This window comes from Salvelinus sp. IW2-2015, linkage group LG18 (assembly GCF_002910315.2).
Source record: "Salvelinus sp. IW2-2015 linkage group LG18, ASM291031v2, whole genome shotgun sequence".
NCBI lineage: Eukaryota > Metazoa > Chordata > Actinopteri > Salmoniformes > Salmonidae > Salvelinus > Salvelinus sp. IW2-2015.
The window spans coordinates 168,421-189,679 of NC_036858.1; the positions used below are offsets into that span (position 1 = coordinate 168,421).

The 21,259-nt window shown below is 43.3% G+C and overlaps 1 protein-coding gene across 3 annotated transcripts in view; it reads left to right on the forward strand.

Moving 5' to 3' along the window:
• The window catches only part of LOC111978261 (pantothenate kinase 3), a 38,234-nt gene extending 24,494 nt beyond the window's left edge, over window positions 1–13,740 (forward strand). For 2 of the 3 annotated variants that reach the window (XM_024008216.3, XM_024008218.3), the window contains exons 2-8: window positions 819–1,171; window positions 1,553–1,806; window positions 7,820–7,996; window positions 10,106–10,162; window positions 11,235–11,358; window positions 13,350–13,475; window positions 13,672–13,740. In XM_024008216.3, coding sequence (XP_023863984.1) covers window positions 819–1,171; window positions 1,553–1,806; window positions 7,820–7,996; window positions 10,106–10,162; window positions 11,235–11,358; window positions 13,350–13,475; window positions 13,672–13,731 — 1,151 coding nt within the window. In that variant the 3' untranslated portion in view covers window positions 13,732–13,740. The remainder of the gene's footprint in view (window positions 1–818; window positions 1,172–1,552; window positions 1,807–7,819; window positions 7,997–10,105; window positions 10,163–11,234; window positions 11,359–13,349; window positions 13,476–13,671) is intronic. The other variant, XM_024008217.3, reaches the window with a different exon arrangement.
• Window positions 13,741–21,259: the final 7,519 nt, after the last annotated feature.

Below are 21,259 nucleotides of genomic sequence, written 5' to 3' on the forward strand. Positions count from 1 at the left end.
GGCTGGGAGCTGTCTGGTGGTGGCGCAAAGGTCGGGGGGTGTGCCTCATGTCCCCCAAAAGAAAAACACCGCCGCTTCAGGCAAACTAGAAAATATTAATCTTGAATTAAGGTTTCCATGGAAACTTGAGCTCTGTTGTAGCTGTGGATTTAGCCTACAGTGGCTGGGTAGGCTACATGTGTTTTAAAAAATCAAACATTTACTCCACCTATCTGCCTGGTCTGCATGCGTAAGCGGACACAAATAACCTACTTAAAATGGCACCACCAGYCACTGAAATATCTCAAATAAGATGATGGGACACAATGTAGAGGCAAAATGAAAAAATACTGTCGCTGTCTTGCTTTCCAACGAAGTACATGGACAATTGCCGCAAACCTGGGCCTATCTATACCCTAGGGCCTTTGTCACAGTAAAGCTAATATTGATGATAGATCTAAGGCTAACCTAAGAAGACAGATATTGGACCCATTCCACCACCATGACTGGACTTGCCAGGAACAAGGAAATCTTCTCTCTCTTATGCAGAACTAGTTCACATCAGTCACATGGCCGTCTGACCTGTGAAATAGGCCGGGTCACAGCTTCCTTGTGAGAGTATCATTGGATGGAAATCTCAAGTGTAATCCTATGACAACAGTTTCCTATTATGCGTGGTATTTTAGCTGACATTTTAAATGCAGACAGACGGGTTATTTGCTGATGACTGGGTTGATGCTTTGACTCTTAGTAACACTTCAGTTTGCTGAAACAACAGGGGAAACGACGCGGTAATAACACCTTCAATGATTTATGTATCTCACGCTTTGCCTTGACAGCCTTCCCCTGGTTCGGGATGGACATCGGCGGTACTCTGGTGAAGCTGGTCTACTTCGAGCCTAAGGACATCACGGCGGAGGAGGAACAGGAAGAAGTGGAAAACCTGAAGAGCATCCGCCGCTACTTGACCTCCAACACGGCGTACGGGAAGACGGGTGTCCGAGACGTCCACCTGGAACTGAAGAACCTGACCATGTGTGGCCGGACGGGCAACCTGCACTTCATCCGTTTCCCCACGCAGGCCATGCACCGCTTCATCCAGATGGGAAGCGACAAGAACTTCTCCAGCCTTCACACCACGCTCTGCGCCACTGGCGGAGGGGCCTACAAGTTTGAGAATGACTTCAGAACGGTGAGTGATCGGGAGAATCTCCTTTTGGGCAAAAGACCGTCCTCGACTTCTCTGTCCTCTCTCCTCTGTGACACGGAGGCCGGTAAGTGGGGAAGGAGAGTGTCAATACGTTAGTTTAAAACAGTGGGCTCTGGACTTTTTGAGCCCTGTGCTTTACTGTACCAGTGTTGCAGAAACATGGTGTGCTGTCATAAACTTCACTGTGGTTCACTGTGCTTCTCTGTGGCCCCAGACCTGCTTTGTTATATAACCAGTCATTAACCCTGACTGCTGTTTGCTTTATGCACATGCTGAGATTTTACTCTGCATGATTTGCCTCACACCACTTTCTGTCTTTCTTTCACTCTCCCTACCATATTCCCACCTCCTCCCCCTCTACAGATGGCTGATTTAGAGCTGTTGAAGCTGGATGAGCTTGACTGTCTGATTCATGGCCTACTCTATGTGGACTCCGTGAGCTTCAACGGCCACCCTCAGTGTTACTACTTGGAGAACCCGTCAGACACCCAGAACAGTGTGAAGACACCGTGCAGTCTGGCCGACCCGTTCCCTATGCTGCTGGTCAACATTGGATCTGGGGTTAGCATCCTGGCTGTGTACTCCAAAGATGACTACAAACGGGTCACCGGTACCAGGTAAAGCACAGAGCAAAAAACGGACAGGGATTATATGTGACATTTTTAAAAGCCTTGAAGGTCAGCATTTATGGTAGTGTTTAAAATATGAAATGTTTAGGCTATTAAGGACAGTGCTGTTCACCAGTGCCAATTCAAAATCAATGTTATTTATCAGCAGTGAACTGGGTTTTCCCAGGTGAATGACCCAAATAAAGAGTTTTAAAGCATGGCGGGTGTCATTGCACAGAAAGGAACTGTAAAATCTTCATAAGAAGAGAGAATCATCAACAGAGATTACAGAGAAAAGCAATAATTTACCACTGCTGTGCGTCATTCGTCTTAAGCTTCTTTTTTTTGTAGTTGAATAATAGTTAGACTACTTTATTGTTATTAGCAAGCCAGGTTGAACAACGTCTACGTCAGAATACGAAGTGCTTTATGTGCACCTTGTTCCCCAGACAGTAGGTACTGTCTGTCTGCTCGTTGCACAAGGACAGTCTATATTTACACCAGTTCAACCTTGGAACGTCTCTAAATAGAAAACGGCACTGGGGTGAACCAGAGCTCATGCTGGTATTTACAGTGCCTACAGATAATATTCATACCCCTTGACTTATTCCACGTTTTGTTGTGTTACAGCCTTGCCCATCTACACACAAATACCGCATAATAACAGTGAAAACAAGTTTTTAGAATTTTCTTTAGGATAATTTATTGAAAATGAAATACAGAGTATTCACACCCCTGAGTCAATACTTTGAGTCAACTTAGGTATGTCTGTATCAGCTTTGAGTCAGCTTAGGTATGTCTGCATCAGCTTTGAGTCAGCTTAGGTATGTCTGCATCAGCTTTGAGTCAGCTTAGGTATGTCTGYATCAGCTTTGAGTCAGCTTAGGTATGTCTGYATCAGCTTTGAGTCAGCTTAGGTATGTCTGTATCAGCTTTGAGTCAGCTTAGGTATGTCTGCATCAGCTTTGAGTCAGCTTAGGTATGTCTGCATCAGCTTTGAGTCAGCTTAGGTATGTCTGTATCAGCTTTGAAACAGCTTAGGTATGTCTGTATCAGCTTTGCACATCTGGATTTGGGTATTTTCTCCCATTCTTCCTTGCAGATTTTATCAAGCTCTGTTAAGTTAGMTGGGGAGCGGGTGTGAACAGCAATCTTCAAGTCTTTCCACAGATTTTCAATGGGATTTTTTAGCTTTCAGTTAAAACGCCTTATGAAAGTATCCAGACGCCTTGACTTATTCCACATTTTGTTACAGCCTGTATTCAAAATGGATTAAATATRTTTTTGTAATCTCACCCATCTACACACAATATCCCATAATGACTAAGTGAAAACATGTTTTAAAAATGTTAGCACATTTAAAAAAAATAATAATAATGAAATACAGATATATCTAATTTACATACGTATTATACACCCCTGAGTCAATACTTTGTAGAAGCACCTTATTGCAGCGACTACAGCTGTGAGTCTATCTGGGTAAGTCTCTAAGAGCTTTCCACACCTGGGTTGTGCAACATTGCCCATTTTTCTTTTCAAAATTCTTTAAGCGCTTTCAAATTGGTTGTTGATCATTGCTAGACAACCATTTTCAGGTCTTGCCATAGATTTTCAAGCAGATTTAAGTCAATACTGTAACTCGGACGCTCAGGACCATTTACTGTCATCTTGTAGATTTGGCCTTGTGTTTTAGGTTATTTTCCTGCTGAAATGTGAATTAATCTCCCAATGTCTGGTGGAAAGCACACTGAACCAGGTTTTCCTCTGTGATTTAGCCTATGCTTAGCTCCATTCCGTTCATTTMTTTTATCCTGAAAAACTCCCCAGTCCGATTATGAGCATACCCATAACATGATGCAACCACCACTATGGAAAGTGGTACACGGTAATGTGTTTTTTTGGATTTGCCCCAAACATAACACTTTGTATTCAGGACAAAAAGTTAGTTGCTTTTACACATTTTCTTGCAGTATTACTTTAGTGCCTTGTTGCAAATAGGATGCATTTTTTTGAATATTTGTACTCTGAACAGGTTTCTTTCTTTTCACTCTTTCATTTAGGTTAATATTGTGGAGTAGGTACAATGTTGTTGATCCATCCTCAGTTTTCTCCTATCACAGCCATTAAACTCTGTAACTGTTTATTAAAGTCACCATTGGCCTCATGGTGAAATCCATGAGCGGTTTCCTTCCTCTCCGGCAACTGAGTTAGAAAGGATGCCTGTATCTTTGTATTGACTGGGTCTATTGATTAGGGATGCAACGGTACAGTGGGCCCACGGTTCGGTATGTATCATGGTTTGTGGRCCACGGTACGGTTTCGGTGTCTTTATATTTAAGAAAAGTGTGCGCTTGTATGACTCGCATACAGAGGACGAGTTTGCAACACAGCTCTTCATCTCCCAATCCAGTACATAGTGAACCGTCAGAGAGAGGTAGCTTCCACTACATAGTGAACCGTCACAGAGAGGTAGCTTCCAGTACATAGTGACAACCGTCCACGAGAAGGTATCATATACGCTAGTACAAAGATGACCACGATCACCAAGGAGAGATAAAAAGCTTCCAGTACATAGTTAGAACCGATCAGTGAGGTAGCTCACAGATACAATAAGCGAACAATCACAGAGAGGTAGCTTCCACTACATAACGCGAACCCAGTCAAACAGAGAGGTAGCTTCACAAGAACTAAGGAAACCGTCAAGAGAAGGATAGCTATCCAGTACATAGTGAAACCGTCACAAGAGGTAGCTTCCAGACAAATAGATGAAAACCGTAACACAGAGAGGTAGCTTCAGTACATAGTGAACCGTCAGAAGAGAGTAGCTTCCAGTACATAGTGAACCGTCACAGTGAAGGTATGCTATACCAAGTACAATAAAGTGAACCGTCAGAGAGGTAGCTTCCAGTACACATAGTGAACCAGTCAACAAAGTGAGGTAGCTTCACAGTAACAATAGTGAACGCTCACAGAGAGGTAGCTTCCAGTACATAGTGAACCGTCACAGAGAGGTAGCTTCCAGTACATAGTGAACCGTCTAACAGTGAGGTAGCTTCTCCAGTAACATAGTGAACCCGTCACAGAGAGGTAGCTTACAGTACATAGTGAAACGTCACAGAGAGGTAGCTTCCAGTACATAGTGAACCGATAACAAGAGAGGTAGCTTCCAGTACATAGTGAACCGTCACAGTGGGGTAGCTTCCAGTACATAGTGAACCGTCAAGAGAGGTAGCTTCCAGTACATAAGGCAGAACCGTCAGAGAGGTAGCTTCCAGTACATAGAAGCCGAACGCAGTAGAGGTAGCTTCCAGTAACATAGGAACCGTCAACAGAGAGGTAGCTTCCAGTACATAGTGAAACCGTCAGAGAGGTAGCTTCCAGTACATAAGTGAACCGTCACAGAGAGGTAGCTTCCAGTACATAGTGAACCGTCACAGAGAGGTAGCTTCCAGTACATAGTGAACCGTCAAGAGAGGTAGCTTCCAGTACATAGTGAACCGTCACAGGAGGTAGCTTCCATGTACATAGTGAACCGTCCAGAGAGGTAGCTTCCAGTAACATAGTGAACCGTCACAGAGAGAGTAGCTTCCAGTACATAGTGAACCGTCAAGAAGAGAGTAGCTCCAGTACATAGTGAACCGTCAAGAAGAGGTAGCTTCCAGTACATAGTGAACCGTCAGAGAGTAGCTTCCAGAACATAGTGAACCGTCAAGAGGTAGCTTCCCATACATAGTGAACCGTCACAGAGAGTAGCTTCCAGTACATAGTGAACGTCACAAGAGAGAGTATGCTTCCAGTACATATGAACCGTTCACAGAGAGGTAGCTTCCAGTACAAGTGAAACCGTACAGAGAGGTAGCTTCAGAACATAGTGAAACGTCACAGAGAGGTAGCTTCCAGTACATAGTGAACCGTCACAGAGAGGTAGCTTCCAGTACATAGTGAACCGTCAGCAGAGAGGTAGCTTCCCACTACATAGTGAACCGTCAGAGGTAGCTTCCACTACATAGTGACACCGTAACATAGTGAACAAGAGGTAGACTTCCAGTACATAGTGAACCGTCACAGTGAGGTAGCTTTGAGTTGCTCTGGAGGTCCAACTATCAGTGGAGAGCGCTAGATAGGGTGTCTGTGTCAATTCCTTTTCAATGTCTCTCTGTGATGTTTCATAGAGTTTGGGAATTACTTTGCYKCTGAATTATGTGCGGGAGGGGACATTGTAACCCGGTTCAAATTTTTTTCATCAAGTGACGAAATCCCGAGTCAGTCACCACCGAACAGGGCTGCAAATCTTTGGCTATGTATACTCCCACTGCTTTCGATTATTTCTTTATGTTTTTCTGAATTTGTAGCAAATTGTTGATGGAAGGCAGCAGGGAGAGATTGTTGTGTTTTSGCTAACGAGTGGACTCTCCTTGCTCCAGTTCCAGCTCCACCTGCAAGGGATACGGCCGGGTGAGGGCCACGTAAATGACATGTTAGAAGTGTTTCCACTCGAGTAGCCGACAGTGGCAAAGTAACGCTTGCAGACTGTACTTTGTTTGTTTACGGTCTTCTTACCCTCGTCGTCGTATTGTAACGCTGAATCCAAAATGTTCCCACACAGTGGATTTGAAAGACGGCGGTGACTCTTCAAATGTGCTTCTCTCCATTGTCAAGTTGGAGCTGAGAGAATATTTGTTTTTAGTTTCTTCATGGGGCCCCTTTAGGGAGGTTTCCTCATGAGATGTCATTGCAAATCGTCCATTGGTTGTTTAATGGGGAGCGGGTTGCGGTCACTGTGGTTGCCACATTTTGATACATTGCTGTGGAGTAAAGTTTGTCAGCCCTCAGGAGCTCCCTAACGGCCTGGGGCCCCAAACAGTTGCCTGCCAAGCCTGTTCACAAGCTGCGCGTCTGGTTCTGTGGATCTGAATATACAACGTGTATTCAGAGTCCATGCAACTTATTATGTGACTTGTTAAGCACATTTTTACTCCTGAACTTATTAAGGCTTTCCATAACTTTAGGGGTTGAATACTTATTGACTCAAGACATTTCAGCTTTTAATTTGTAATGAATTCCACTTTGACATTATGGGGTATTGTGTGTAGGCCAGTGATGAAAAAAATCTCAATTGAATCCATTTTAAATTCAGGCTGTAACACGACATGTGGACAATCATTTCTGAAGGCACTGTAGCTCTTTTAAAGAAGGATAACTTGGCTGGATTGGTAAAAGTGTTTGGGTAACCAAGGAGAGCCGACCCAGGTCATTGTGACAGTTCCTGGTGGCCTTGTGACCGTTCCTGAGGCCTTGTGACAGTTCCTGGTGGCCTTGTGACCGTTCCTGAGGCCTTGTGACCGTTCCTGAGGCCTTGTGACCGTTCCTGGTGGCCTTGGGGTCAGCTTATGGGACCTGTTCTGCCTACCTCCACTAACTCTCCCTGTCTCAGGCTGAGAAGAGACTTCTTTTTAGGCCTCTGCTGTAAATTAATTTAGGACCCCTTTCAATGACCCTTCCCCAGCATAAGGGATGAAACCCTAACTTTAAGCACACATGGGTGTAACTACAAAATGTCACACATTTCCCATTCATGTCAATGCATTCAAGTATAATGTGCATGTCTCAGGTTAGGTTTCAACCTTGAGTGGAAAAATACTTCCTGGTCCTGAGGCTTTTGCTGGAGAGTCTTTTCCATAGAATAAGAAATCAGAATACTTCATTTAATACGATCTCTATGGTCCATTCAGTTTCCTTGAAGCTGCCTCTCCTCTCCCTTTCTTGGCTCTGTTTCAACAATCTCTTCTCTGTGTCCTCCTCTCTGTCTGGGTGGGGGTACGTTCCTGGGCCTAATCCCTTTTCTGTGACCTCCTCTCTGTCTGGGTGGGGGTACGTTTCTGGGCTTAATCCTTTCTCTGTGACCTCCTCTCTGTCTTGGTGGGGGTACGTTCCTGGGCCTAATCCCTTTTCTGTGTCCTCCTCTCAATCTTGGTGGGGGTACGTTCCTGGGCCTAATCCCTTCTCTGTGTCCTCCTCTCAGTCTTGGTGGGGGTACGTTCCTGGGCCTGTGCTGCTTGCTGACGGGGTGTGAGACGTTTGAAGAGGCGCTGGATATGGCTAGCAGAGGGGACAGCAGCAATGTGGACAAGCTGGTGAAGGATATCTACGGAGGAGACTATGAGCGYTTCAGCCTCCAAGGATCTGCTGTGGCCTCAAGGTGAGCAAAGGACCACTCAGTACTGGGGCATTATACTGGATATACCATGATAATATATATACCATTCTATCTACCATGATAATATACACTGAGTGTACAAAACATTAAGAACACCTGCTCTTTCCATAACAGACTGACCAGGTGAATCCAGGTGAACGCTATGATACCTTATTGATGTGTACTTGTTAAATCCACTTCATCAGTGTAGCTGAAGGAGAGGAGACGGTTTTAAGAAAGATTGTTCCGTTTTAAGACCATTGAGACATGGATTATGTATGTCTACCATTCAGAGGTTAATGGGCAAGGTAAAACATGTAAGTGGTATGGTAGTAGGTGCCAGTCGCACTGGTTCGTGTCAAGAGCTTTAACGCTGCCTCGTTTTTCATGTTCATCAGTTTCCTGTGTTTATCAAGAATGGTCCACCACCCAAAGGACATCCAGCCAACTTGACACAACTGTGGGAAGCAGTGGAGTCCACATGGGCCAGCATCCCTGTGGAACGCTTTCAACACCTTGTAGAGTCCATGTCCTGGTGTATTGAGGCTGTTCTGAGGGCAAAAGGGAGAGGTGCAACTCAATATTAGGAAGGAGTTCCTAATGTTTTTTTACACTCCGTGAATGATGAGCTATATCTACCACTTAATATACACTYTGTGGCCAGTTTATTAGGTACACCCATCTAGTACCGGGTTGGATCCTYCTGTAGCCATGAACGGCTACAGCTGGTCAGAAACAATGTTCAGATACACTATGRCGTTCAAACGTTGCTCAATTGGTATCAAGGGACCTAACTTGTGCCAGGAAAACATTCCTCACACCATTACACCACTGCCACCAGCCTGTACCGTTGACACCAGTCAGGCTGGGTCCATGGACTCACGCTGCTTACGCCAAATACTGACTCTGCCATCAGCATGACGCAACAGGAACCGGGATTCAGCGGATCAGGCGATTTGTTTTTCCACTCCTCCAGTTGTCCAGTGTTGGTGATCACGTGCCCACTGGAGCCACTTCTTCTTCTTGTTTTTAGCCAATAGGAGTGCAACCTGGTGTGGTCGTCTGCTGCAGTAGCCCATCTGTGACAAGGACTGACAAGTTGTGCGTTCCCGAAATGCCGTTTTGCACACCACTGTTGTACTGCGCCGTTATTTACCTGTTTGTTTGTGGCCCGCCTGTTAGCTTACATGATTCTTGCCATTCTTCTCACCAACGAGCTGTTTTCACCCACAGGACTGCTACTGACTGGATSTTTTTTGTTTGTCGCATCATTCTCAGGAAACCCTAGACACGTTGTGCGTGAAAAGCCCAGGATGCCGTCCGTTTCTGAGATACTGGAACCGTCACGTGACTATCGTACCACGCTCAACCGCTTAGTTCACTGGTTTTTCCCCATTCTAAYGTYCARTYGAACAGTAACTGAATGCCTTGATGCCTGTCTGYCTGTAGGAGTGRACCATTGTCATGAACGGGGTGGTGTATCTAATAAACTGCTCACTGAGTGTATATATAAAGCAGGCAGACAGGCATGAAGTCATTCCATTACGTAAGATCCATTGATACCATTTGTGCAATGTTTCAATGCCCAGAAGAATTGTCTGGTCTTGGAGGCAAAGGAGGTCCGACCCGGTACTAGCCACTGAGTGTGTATACCATTTATATCTACCATGATTATATATATATACATATCTACTATGATGATATATGTTGGGGTTAATTCCATTTAAATTCCAGTAAATTCAGGTAATACACTGAAATTCCACTTCTCTTCAATGCTTCAATGAGGAAAATGTGGTATTGGAATTTGGTTTACTTTCTGAATTTAAATGGGATTGATATGTAATTGACCCCAACCCTGATATGTACCATTATATCATCATTATTAACATAATTATGATGATGAACATTATGCTATATCTACCACGATAAACCGGCCAGTCATGCCTTCACATTTATGTGGAATTATGTAGGCTTTTATTCGTAAGAGGATGGCACATGAAACACMCTTTGTAATATAATTTTCAAAGAGCTCATTCTGAAAATATGCCATACTGAGATTGTTTTTTTTGAAATATATACTTATTTTGGGGTATTTAAATTCTTGTTTCTTAGAAATGCAGGGGTATTTTCTAATGGAGCACTGGTACCGAAGAGCTCCGATGAAAAAAGGTGCTGCTACATACAGCCACAATAGTACAGTAATCCTGCAACTAATCCTGAATGAATTCTTGGTAATAATTCAGTATGTGACAAATCTCAGTGTAATTAATTACCAATGGTTACCCAGTATTAAGTGGTTTATTACGGTAGTTAATGAACTGTWAAAGCAGGTACACAGATATAAGGCGCAATGTACAGGTAACTGCCAAAACAATGGACACACTTGAGTAAATGAGGGATCGGTGTATTGAAAGCAGGTGCTTCCACACAGCTGTGATTCCCGAGATTAAACAATTTAAATACCATCATGCTTAGGGGTCATGTGTAACAATGCTGGGCTGGCCATTATTTTGGCTACCATGGTTATGCCCTCATAGGATGACAATCCACGGGGCACGAGTGGTCACTGAATGGTTTGTTGCGCATGAAAAAAAACGATGTAAACCATATGCCATGGCCGTCTCAGTCACCAGATCTCAACCCAATTGAACACTTCTGGAGCGGCGCCTGAGACCAGCGTTTTCCACCACCATCAACAAAACACCAAATTATGGAATTTCTGGTGGAAGAATGGCGTTGCATCCCTGCAATAGAGTTTCAGACATTTGTAGAATCTATGCCGAGGTGCTTTGAAGATGTTCTGTCTTGTGGAGGCCCAACACCCTATTCAGAAACTTTATGTTGGTGTTTCCTTTATTTTGGCAGTTACCTGTTGGTGCAGTAACACATCAGTGTCCTTGTCCCAGAAGTGATCTTTATCACCGGCCTCGGCCTTATGGTAGATGTTCAATTCCCTTCAATTTTTAACACAACAATCTTATTTGGTATTAGGGTTGCAAAATTCCTGGAACTACCAATAAATTCCCTGGTTTTCTAGAAATCCTGGTCAGAGAATTACAGATTTGCTGCTTATTCCCTCCTGATTCTGGGAATCCTCCACTTGTGCAACCCTAATTGGTATTGTTTAAATTAAATACATTTTTTGTCGATTTTTCATGTAAGCACCTTTTTTTTTAAACAAGAGCTTCCTTTCTGATTCTTCTGTTGTTTTTCTGTTCTGGGGTGACCTTTTAACATACAGCTTTGGCCACATGATGAGCAAAGAGAAACGAGACTCCATCAGCAAAGAGGACCTGGCCCGGGCTATGCTGGTTACCATCACCAATAACATAGGCTCCATCGCACGCATGTGTGCCGTCAACGAGGTAACCAGGCACGCATTCTCCATACAGTTTGCATAATTACATATTAACATTAATTCACTCATTTACACTATATATATATAAAAAAGTATGTGGACACGCCTTCAAATGAGTGGATTTGGCTATTTCAGCCACACCCGTTGTTGACATGTGTATAAAATTGACCACACAGTCATGCAATCTCCATAGACAAACATTAGCAGTAGAATGGCCTTACTAAGGAGCTCAGTGACTTTCAACCTGGCACTGTCATAGGATGCCACCTTTCCAACAAGTCAGTTTGTCAAATTTCTGCCCTGCTAGAGCTCCCCAGTCAACTGTAAGTGCTGTTATTGATGAAGTGGAAACGTCTAAGAGCAACAACGGCTCAGCCCCGAAGTGGTAGGCCACACAAGCTCACAGAACGGGACCGCCGAGTGCTGAAGCTCGTAGTAGCATGTGAAAATCGTCTGTCCTCGGTTGCAACACTCACTATTGAGTTCAAAACTGCCTCTGGAAGCAACGTCAGCACATTAACTGTTAGTCGGGAGCTTCATGAAAYRGGTTTCCATGGCCGAGCAGCTGCACACAAGCCTAAGATCATCATGCGCAATACCAAGCGTCGGCTGCTGTGGTGTGAAGCTCACCGCTATTGGTCTCTGGAGCAGTGGAAACGTGTTCTCTRGAGTAATGAWTCATGCTTCATCATCTGGCAGTCAGACGAACGAATCTGGGTTTGGCATATAGTGCCAACTGTAAAGGTTGGTGGAGGAGGAATAATGGTCTGGGTCTGTTTTTCATGGTTCAGGTTAGGCCCCTTAGATCCAGTGAAGGGAATTCTGAACGCTACAGCATACAATGACATTCTAGATGATTCTGTGCTTCCAACTTTCTGGCAACGGTTTGGGGAAGGCCTTTTCCTGTTTCAGCATGACAATGTCCCCGTGCACAAAGCGAGCTCCATACAGAAATGGTTTGTCAAGACACCTTTGGGATGAATTGGGAACGCCGACTGCGAGCAAGGCCTAATCGCCCAACATCACTGCCCAACCTCACTAATGTTCTTGTGGCTGAATGCAAGCAAGTCCCCACAGCAATGTTCCAACAACTAGTGGGAAGCCTTCCCAGAAGAGTGGAGGCTGTTATAGCAGCAAAGGGGGGACCAACTCCATATTAATGCCCATGGTTTTGGAATGAGATGTTCGACGAGCAGGTGTCCACATACTTTTGGTCATGTAGTGTATGTTTTCACGAGAAGTAGTTGTCTAAAGGGATTATTTGAATTTCCATGTTTAGTACAATTAGCAGAAACTCTTAACCCAGAGCAACCACATATATTAACCACATATATTAGTCATTTGGGTGGTTTTCTGTATGCGCTCAGCTTCTTCACAGTGTTGCCTTGTGGCATGGGGATCAAGCAGCATTGTACAGGGCTATCAAAGAGCACAGATCACCGCCAYCAACTGGCCCGTAGACGGTTTCCCAAAGCAGGAACTATAGAATAGTTCATTGCCAAACAACAATGGTTGATAGGAACTTGTTTTTAGCGTCACTGATAGTACAGACAGGACAATCAGTATAAGGCAGCTTAGTTCTACAGGGACACAGCAGTACAGATACAGATATACTGTATGTAGCATTTCAAGGTCCATCTGACTTCTCAGCTCTGGCGTTTTGTAAATTGATTCACATTGAGTACAGGGCCGATGACATACAGCGGACTCCTGTCTTTTAGCTCCACCTTGTGGTCATAATGAGTATTTTCCTTGCAATGTTGCTGCAGTATTACGTGAGTGTACTTCTCTRTGTGTTTTGTAATATCAGTTTGTCAAAATAACTTGAATCATCTCAAAGAAAACATGTTGTTAAAATGTTGACCGTTCCTGTTGTTATGATTCAGAACTGTTAATCTGTGTTTTGCAGGATTATTGGTTTTATAATGGGCTTCTTGGTGGAAAACGAATGAATTGGATACGTGAACTATTTTACYACCATGATCTTTTCGCTTTCAGAAAATCGAGAGAGTTGTGTTTGTTGGAAATTTCTTACGGATCAACACCGTGTCTACTAAGCTGCTGGCCTACGCCATGGACTTCTGGTCCAACGGACAACTGAAGGCCTTGTTCTTAGAACACGAGGTACAACACTTGATTTGAGTTGGACTTAAGAGATTCTGTCAGACTGGATGTTAACAAAGCTGTCAACTCTACTCCATAGCTCCCAGATTCCATAATCAATTTCCTTGATTCCATTCATGAGTATTGCAATAGTACTCGTACTGTATTTGAGTAGTCGTAATAATACTATRTTTACCACGTTGTATGTTTTCTGTAGGGCTATTTTGGAGCGGTTGGGGCATTATGGAGCTGGTTGAAGACGTCTGAGGAGCCGTGAAGACATGCCATGTCGTCTGGGAGCCGTGAAGACTGCCCATGTCGTCTGAGGAGCCGTGAAGACATGCCCATGTCGTCTGAGAGCCGTGAAGACATGCCCATGTCGTCTGAGGAGCCGTGAAGACATGCCCATGTCGTCTGAGGAGCCGTGAAGACATGCCCATGTCGTCTGAGGAGCCGTGAAGACATGCCCATGTCGTTGAGGAGCCGTGAAGACATGCCCATGTCGTCTGAGGAGCCGTGAAGACATGCCCATGGTCGTCTGAGGAGCCGTGAAGACATGCCCATGTCGTCTGAGGAGCCGTGAAAGACATGCCCATGTCGTCTGAGGAGCCGTGAAGACATGCCCATGTCGTCTGAGGAGCCGTGAAGACATGCCCATGTCGTCTGAGGAGCCGTGAAGACATGCCTGTTCGTCTGAGGAGCCGTGAAGACATGCCCATGTCGTCTGAGGAGCCGTGAAGACATGCCCATGTCGTCTGAGGAGCCGTGAAGACATGCCCATGTCGTCTGAGGAGCCGTGAAGACATGCCCATGTCGTCTGAGGAGCCGTGAAGCCATGCCCATGTCGTCTGAGGAGCCGTGAAGACATGCCCATGTCGTCTGAGGAGCCTGAAGACATGCCCATGTCGTCTGAGGAGCGTGAAGACATGCCCATGTCGTTGAGGAGCCGTGAAGACATGCCCATGTCGTCTGAGGAGCCGTGAAGACATGCCCATGTCGTCTGAGGAGCCGTGAACGACATGCCCATGTTCGTCTGAGGAGCCGTGAAGACATGCCCATGTCGTCTGAAGGAGCCGTGAAGACATGCCATGTCGTCTGAGGAGCCGTGAAGACATGCCCATGTCGTCTGAGGAGCCGTGAAGACATGCCCATGTCGTCTGACGAGCCGTGAAGACATGCCCATGTGTCTGAGGAGCCGTGAGACATGCCATGTCGTCTGAGGAGCCGTGAAGACATGCCCATGTCGTCTGTATAGAAGCTGCTGAAAGGTTTTCACGGAAGCCACCACAAGAAACTGGGAAAAAACTGGGAAAAGCCATTTAATAATTTAACTGTAAATATCCTTTCACAACCTCCCCTAAAGTCCCCTCAAATAGAGGTTTTAATATAACTAATGTAATGTCACATGTCATGAACCCTGGGTGGCAGGTAAACGCTAAGGATCACAGAAACGGTGTTTTGTTTTTAGCACTGTGTGTAAATACCTATTTGTGTAGTTCTAGGGTGCACTAAAGCCAAAACCTGCTGAGATTTGACTTGTGTTGACAGTCCAGTTACGTCTGAGGTATAGAGGAAAATTAGCTTATGTTCTGTCCAGCTATGTACAAAAAACAAAATGGCAGACAGGGGGAAAGGGTTTAGTTTCATTCGTATCAAATGAAGGGACCAAGAGGCTGTTTCATCATCATCATGGGCCGGCCCTTTAATTAAGCGTGTCACACCAAGGCTCCACTCTCCGTTCGCCTGTGGCACACACCCATCATCATAGCTTTATTATCAGCATGGTTAACAGTGATGGGAGTGTTTTTCAAAAAAAAAACATTGGTTACACAACCTCCTCAAACTCTATTTTTAGTGATGGAGTTCTGTGATCTGCTAGGATGACAGTCACTTTTGCAAGATATGTCGTGATCTTGGTACTTTGGTTGTTTTTCGAAGATGCTGCACTACAGAGCTGAATGATGAGTCTGCCTTTCCTCACTAAGAAAGTGCCTCATCCTCTCCTAACCCTGGCCCATGATGACACACACTCTACAGCCAGTCATGCTGTAGAATTGCCTTGTGTTTGAATTGCCTAGTAAGGACTTTTTGGTGTTTTTTGATCTATTGTAGTTGTAAGAAAGGTACATAACTACTGCCAGCAGTTAATCTATATAGGGATTTAAGATATTTGTCTTCCTGTGTCTGTGAGTTCCTCACCCAGTGCAAAGGGTCCATTACCTGCAGTTTGGACAGGAAGTCTCTCTTTTGGCCCCCAAAGTAATTCCCATAGCTGCTATTAGTACTTGTTCTAGTCATCAGTTAAAACTATTCAATGTGAATGTGCTTGTAACTAAAAGATTGAAGGACCACCACAAGGCATGTATTACCTGTTGGCCTAGGTATTTCAAACGGAAGCATTAACAGTGTTGTCCGGGTTTGGCCGGTGTAGGCCGTCATTGTAAATAAGATTTTTTTTCTTAACTGACTTGCCTAGTTAAATAAAGGTTAAATAAAATTTGAAATAAATAAAAAATTAACTGAGCAACAAGTAGTCAAAAGAAACATAAATGTATTTCATCCATCAACTTCTAAATTGCTTTGTTAGAATAATACTGTTGCATCTAATGTCTCAACCTTTGGCATTATGACRTCACAGAATGTTCTGTCGTTCCTTTTCGTTCCTTCGCTCCATGTTGGTTAATTGCCTCATCCTGTCAGGTGCCACTCTGTTGTTAAACTGGGTAGCAGTTCACTTACTGGCTACTCGGTGCCATCCTCTTCTCAACTCAACCCTATGTGTTGCCTTTGTGTTGTTTTTAGTGGAAATAAACTGAACAAAAATATATAAACGCAACATCCAGGCTGTATCACAATTGGCCCAGCGTTGTCAGGGTTTGGCCGGTGTAGGCCGTCATTGTACATAACAATTTGTCCTTAACTGACTTGCCTAGTTAAATAAAGGTTAAATTATAAATCTAGTAATAATTAGTGTTGAGCTAATTTCATTTTTTTCATGAGCTAAAATAAAAGATCCTAGAAATTTTCCGTACGCACAAAAGGATTACTTCTCTCAAATTTTGAACAAATTTCTTTACATCCCTGTTAGTGAGCATTTCTCCTTTTGCCAAGGTAATCCATCCACCTGACAGATGTGGCATATCAAGTAGCTGATTAAACAGCATGATCATTACACAAGTGCACCTCGTGCTGGGGACAATAAAAGGCCACTATAAAATGTGCAGTTTTGTCACATGACACAACACCAAAGATGTCTCAAGTTTTGAGGGAGCTTGCAATTGGTATGCCGACTGCAAGACTGTCCACCAGAGCTGTTTCCAGATAATTGAATGTTCATTTCTCTACCATAAGCCGCCTCCAACGTCGTTGTAGAGAATTTGGCAGTACATCCGACTGGCCTCTCAACGTGTATGACGTTGTGTGGGCGATGAGTTTGCTGACATCAACGTTGTGAACAGAGTGCCCCATGGTGGCAGTGGGGTTATGGTATGGTTAGGCATAAGCTACAGACAACGAATACATTTGCATTTTATCAATGGCAATTTGAATAAACAGAGATATCGTGACGAGATCCTGAAGCCCATTGTCGTGCCATTTATCCGCCGCCGTCATGTTTCAGCATAATGCACTGTCCCATGTCGCAAGGATCTGTACACAATTCCTGGAAGCTGAAGATGTCCCAGTTCTTCCATGGCCTGCATACTCGCCAGACATGTCACCCATTGATCATGTTTGGGATGCTCTGGATCGACGTGTACGACAGCGTGTTCCAGTTCCCGGCAATATCCAACAACTTTTCACGGCCATTGAAGAGGAATTGGACAACATTCGGTGGTCACACCAGATACTGACTGGTTTTCTGATCCACGCCCCTACCTTTTTTCTTTTAAAGACCAACAGATTCATATCTGTATTCCCAGTCATGCGAAATCCATAGATTAGGGCCTAATTTATTTATTTCAATTGACTGATTTCCTTATATGAACTGCAGCTCAGTAAAATGTTAGAAATGTGTTGCATGTTGCGTTTTATGTTTTTGTTCAGTGTACATGTGTGTGCCATACATTTTCTTCATTTTTGGGGGGGGTCTTTTCATATAAGGTGTTTACGCATCAGTGTGGCTGTTTGTGAAGGCTCCAGTTAGGCCTATTTTAAAATCAGAGCCCCACTGCAGCCAGCTGCCACATTGAGTTCAGCCAGGTTAGTACATTTCATTCATCAGCATGGGTATTCTGACTTTGTTGTGATTTTTTTGTGTGAAAAAAAAAAAATCAATTTCTTTTTTGTACTAATATTTTTTTGACTTTTTAAAAAAAAAATTGATTTTTGTGGTTGTATGTATTATTTGTTGTTCTATAGCCAGTCTGCTCTGAGAGTTATTCCAAGTACCCCCTGTTCCCAAACTTTGCATGTATGTTCTTATGATTTGAATTAGACCTTACATTAGCCCCTGKTACTAGTCTGGATCAGTGGCTAAACCTTGGATTACCATTTCGTTATGTATTACCCCCAATAGCTTTTCAAATGTATTTTAAAAGTATGTCCCAATTTTACATGTGTGTATCACAACTACTGATAAGATGAAATGAAGTGATGRAACACCTCAAGTCTCTAAACCAAGGGTGTCAAACTCATTCCAYGGAGGGCCTCATGTCTTCTGGTTTTTCCTTTTAAATTTTGACCTAGACAACCCAGGTGAGGGGAGTAATTGACTAATTAGTGACTTTAATTCATCAATCAAGTACAAGGGAGGAGCGAAAACCCCGCAGACACTCGGCCCTCTGTGGAATGAGTTTGACACATGCTCTAAACAATGTCCTGGAAAGATGTCTGTAACTGAAGTCCCTGTGCTGTGAGAAGGCAGTATTAGGAAATGACGTTTCTCTTTGCTTCCAAAGCTCTAATTTGTTGAGTCTAGWTTAAATATAAAGTATTTTTCCTTTTTCAGTGGTCCATATGTTAAATYCATGTATTAGTCACACCTGAAGACCACCTACAAGTCTAGTATTGAAGCATTGTGACTACGTGACGGCCCTTCAAGTTAGCGTTTTAGTATGTTAGTCTGGCTCAATACGAAGCTCCTCTTCCTCAGTGTTTACACACTGTGTTTGCGTCTCRTGACTTGAGCCATCAAACCTGTGTTATGTAAGAGCTCTGTTTGTACAGTATTGTGTACAGAGATATTGCTTGCCACAGCACAAGGACAGCAATTACTTCATGCCCATACTAAAGCGCTATTGAGTGATTGGCATTAAAGCAGAAGTCTTCGTTTTCCCTTACCAGCTCATTACAGTGTTGTTAATGAACAGGAGTTTGATCTCTGATCACAGAGAACATGCTATGCAGTAGCTCTCTTCGGTATAATGTCCTAGCAATGCTGCAAACTCTGCCAATAACCCAAAATGAGTAAGTGGTTGTTCAAAGATGTTTTGAGTGTTAAGAATTATACAAAATTTGCTCTGAGAATCCGGTTTTTATCTTGAGTGAGTTTCTTCTGCTCGAGTCCTGCTGAATTTGAAATAAAACAGACTTTTATTCTGGAAGGTTTTAGAGGATGGACCTTCTATCATCGATCTGAATGTACACGGAGACCTATAAATATATCCACCAGCAATCTCTACTAATGAAATGTCTAACCAGATGGTTATTTACGGTGTGTAAGGCTGCGTTTATACAGGCAGCCCAATTCTGATCTTTTKCCCAATTATTGGCAAAAGAGCTGATCTGATTGGTCAAAAGACCAATTTAGTGGAAAAAGATCAGAATTGGGCTGCCTGTGTAAATGCAGGCTTAGTGCTTAACTCTCTTGCTTAAGAAAAATTACAAGAAAAGGAACACAAAATATTCTGTGTGCAATGTGTACGTACTGAAATTGACATTTTGTTTCTAAAAGGAATAAAATTGTACAGCTATAGAGATGTCAATTGGTGATTCTTGATGCTGTCAGGGAGAGGAGGGTTTTGATGATTCTTGATGCTGTCAGGGAGAGGGGGGATTTGGTGATTCTTGATGCTGTCAGGGAGAGGGGGGATTTGGTGATTCTTGATGCTGTCAGGGAGAGGGGGGGGTTTTTCAAATGGGAAAACATTTGTGGAGATATTAGGTGTTGGTTGCAACCTATAAGCATAATCACATTTCTTCTCAGAGTATCAAAAAATATAGTTTGTTGCTTCTGTATTTCTACACTTCTGTTTTGTAGTCTTCGAGAAGTATGTTGATTTTGGGGAAATGTAATTTTACGTTTTTGTACAAGTGAATTCAGAAAGAGTGGGACATCACAAACTGGGACAGCTTAAACCTGGTGGGTTTATTTCTGAATAGTTTACGCAGGGCTCTGGTTCTTGTAGTACTGTTACTAGTGCATCTCTGTCTTCTGAGTGACATCTATCCAACATATCAGCCCAACACATGATGCACTTCTGAAATCCTCAGATGTTTCCTAATCACACAAACTGGTATTGAATTGGGGTACAATTAGGACTATAATAATGGTATCCCAGTTTATGTAAGCTGCTGTCCCAGTCTACCAAATGCAAACTGAAAATATGGATTGTGACTCSGTGTACACAAATAGGTGTGTCGTGCCTCCTGTGAATATGATARCATTATTTTGTGTGATTATAGGAAACACCTTGAGGATTCCCGAAATGTGTTGTGCTATGTTGGATAGGTGTCTGAAGAGATTAGAGGACAGATATCCAGAAAGTGTCCTATTTTTATTCTCAATTCAGCCTCAATTCGGTATTTGACGTTCTCGTCTTGCTCTGTGAGTTGGCCAGTTGAAAAAAGGCCAAAAGCCAAAACGTTTTGCTTTTAACAAAGAATCTTTTTTTATTTCATTCCATTGTCCGCCAAGAGTTGCTGAATCTCTTCTCTACTTCAGTTGGTCAATGCAACGCTACAACAGAAGATGTCATTCCATGAGTCAACAGGAAGCAACCAACAGGAAGAACTTATCACGCAGCAACAGGCTAGCTCTAGATTTCTTCAAACACTACTAACGGGAGATTTATTACATGCACCTGTGTGTTAAAACAAACTTGCAACCAAAAACCCACAAGAATAAACCTGCAGATCAGGTGATCTTGCATCTTTTACCATGTCAAACATGTTACCGTAGATACCAAACATCTACGTCTCGGTTCTCTACTCCCGCCCCCAATGAAATATCGCCCTTTCGGGAACCGTGAAAAAAAGAGGCTGGTAATTAATCAAACAATTATTGTAAGAATATAGGATTATATTTCATACAAACATTTAATCTTATACAATTATTTCATCTTAAATGTCAACACAATTATAATATAATTATGACACATTAGAATATAATTTGTCATTTTAAATACTTTGTTTAGACTAATTTAATGAAAACAGATTATATTAACTCAATAATATGGCTTGATTTAGTTACCAGTTTTATATTTAGACAGTTAAGGGATACTTCCTGCTGTAATGAAACTGGCACGGAGYAGGCCTCGAACCCTCGACCTTCTAGCCCGAAGTCCAGCGCGCTATCGACTGTGCCCCCAAAAGCATGCTCATGCGGCAGARTCAATATCCGTGCTTATAAACCCAGGGTCGTTACACTACTTTTGATAGTTAAAGTATAGTAGGACGGATAGCAACACAACTTTACATTCAGAAAATGTGTAAATCAGAGAGAATTACACATCAGCCCACTAAGGTTTCCCAAACTCAGTCTGAGGGCACCCCCTGGATGCACGTTTTGTTTTTGCCCTAGCACTACACAGCTGATTCAAATAGCCAACTCATCATCAAGCTTTGTTTATTTGAATCAGCTGTGT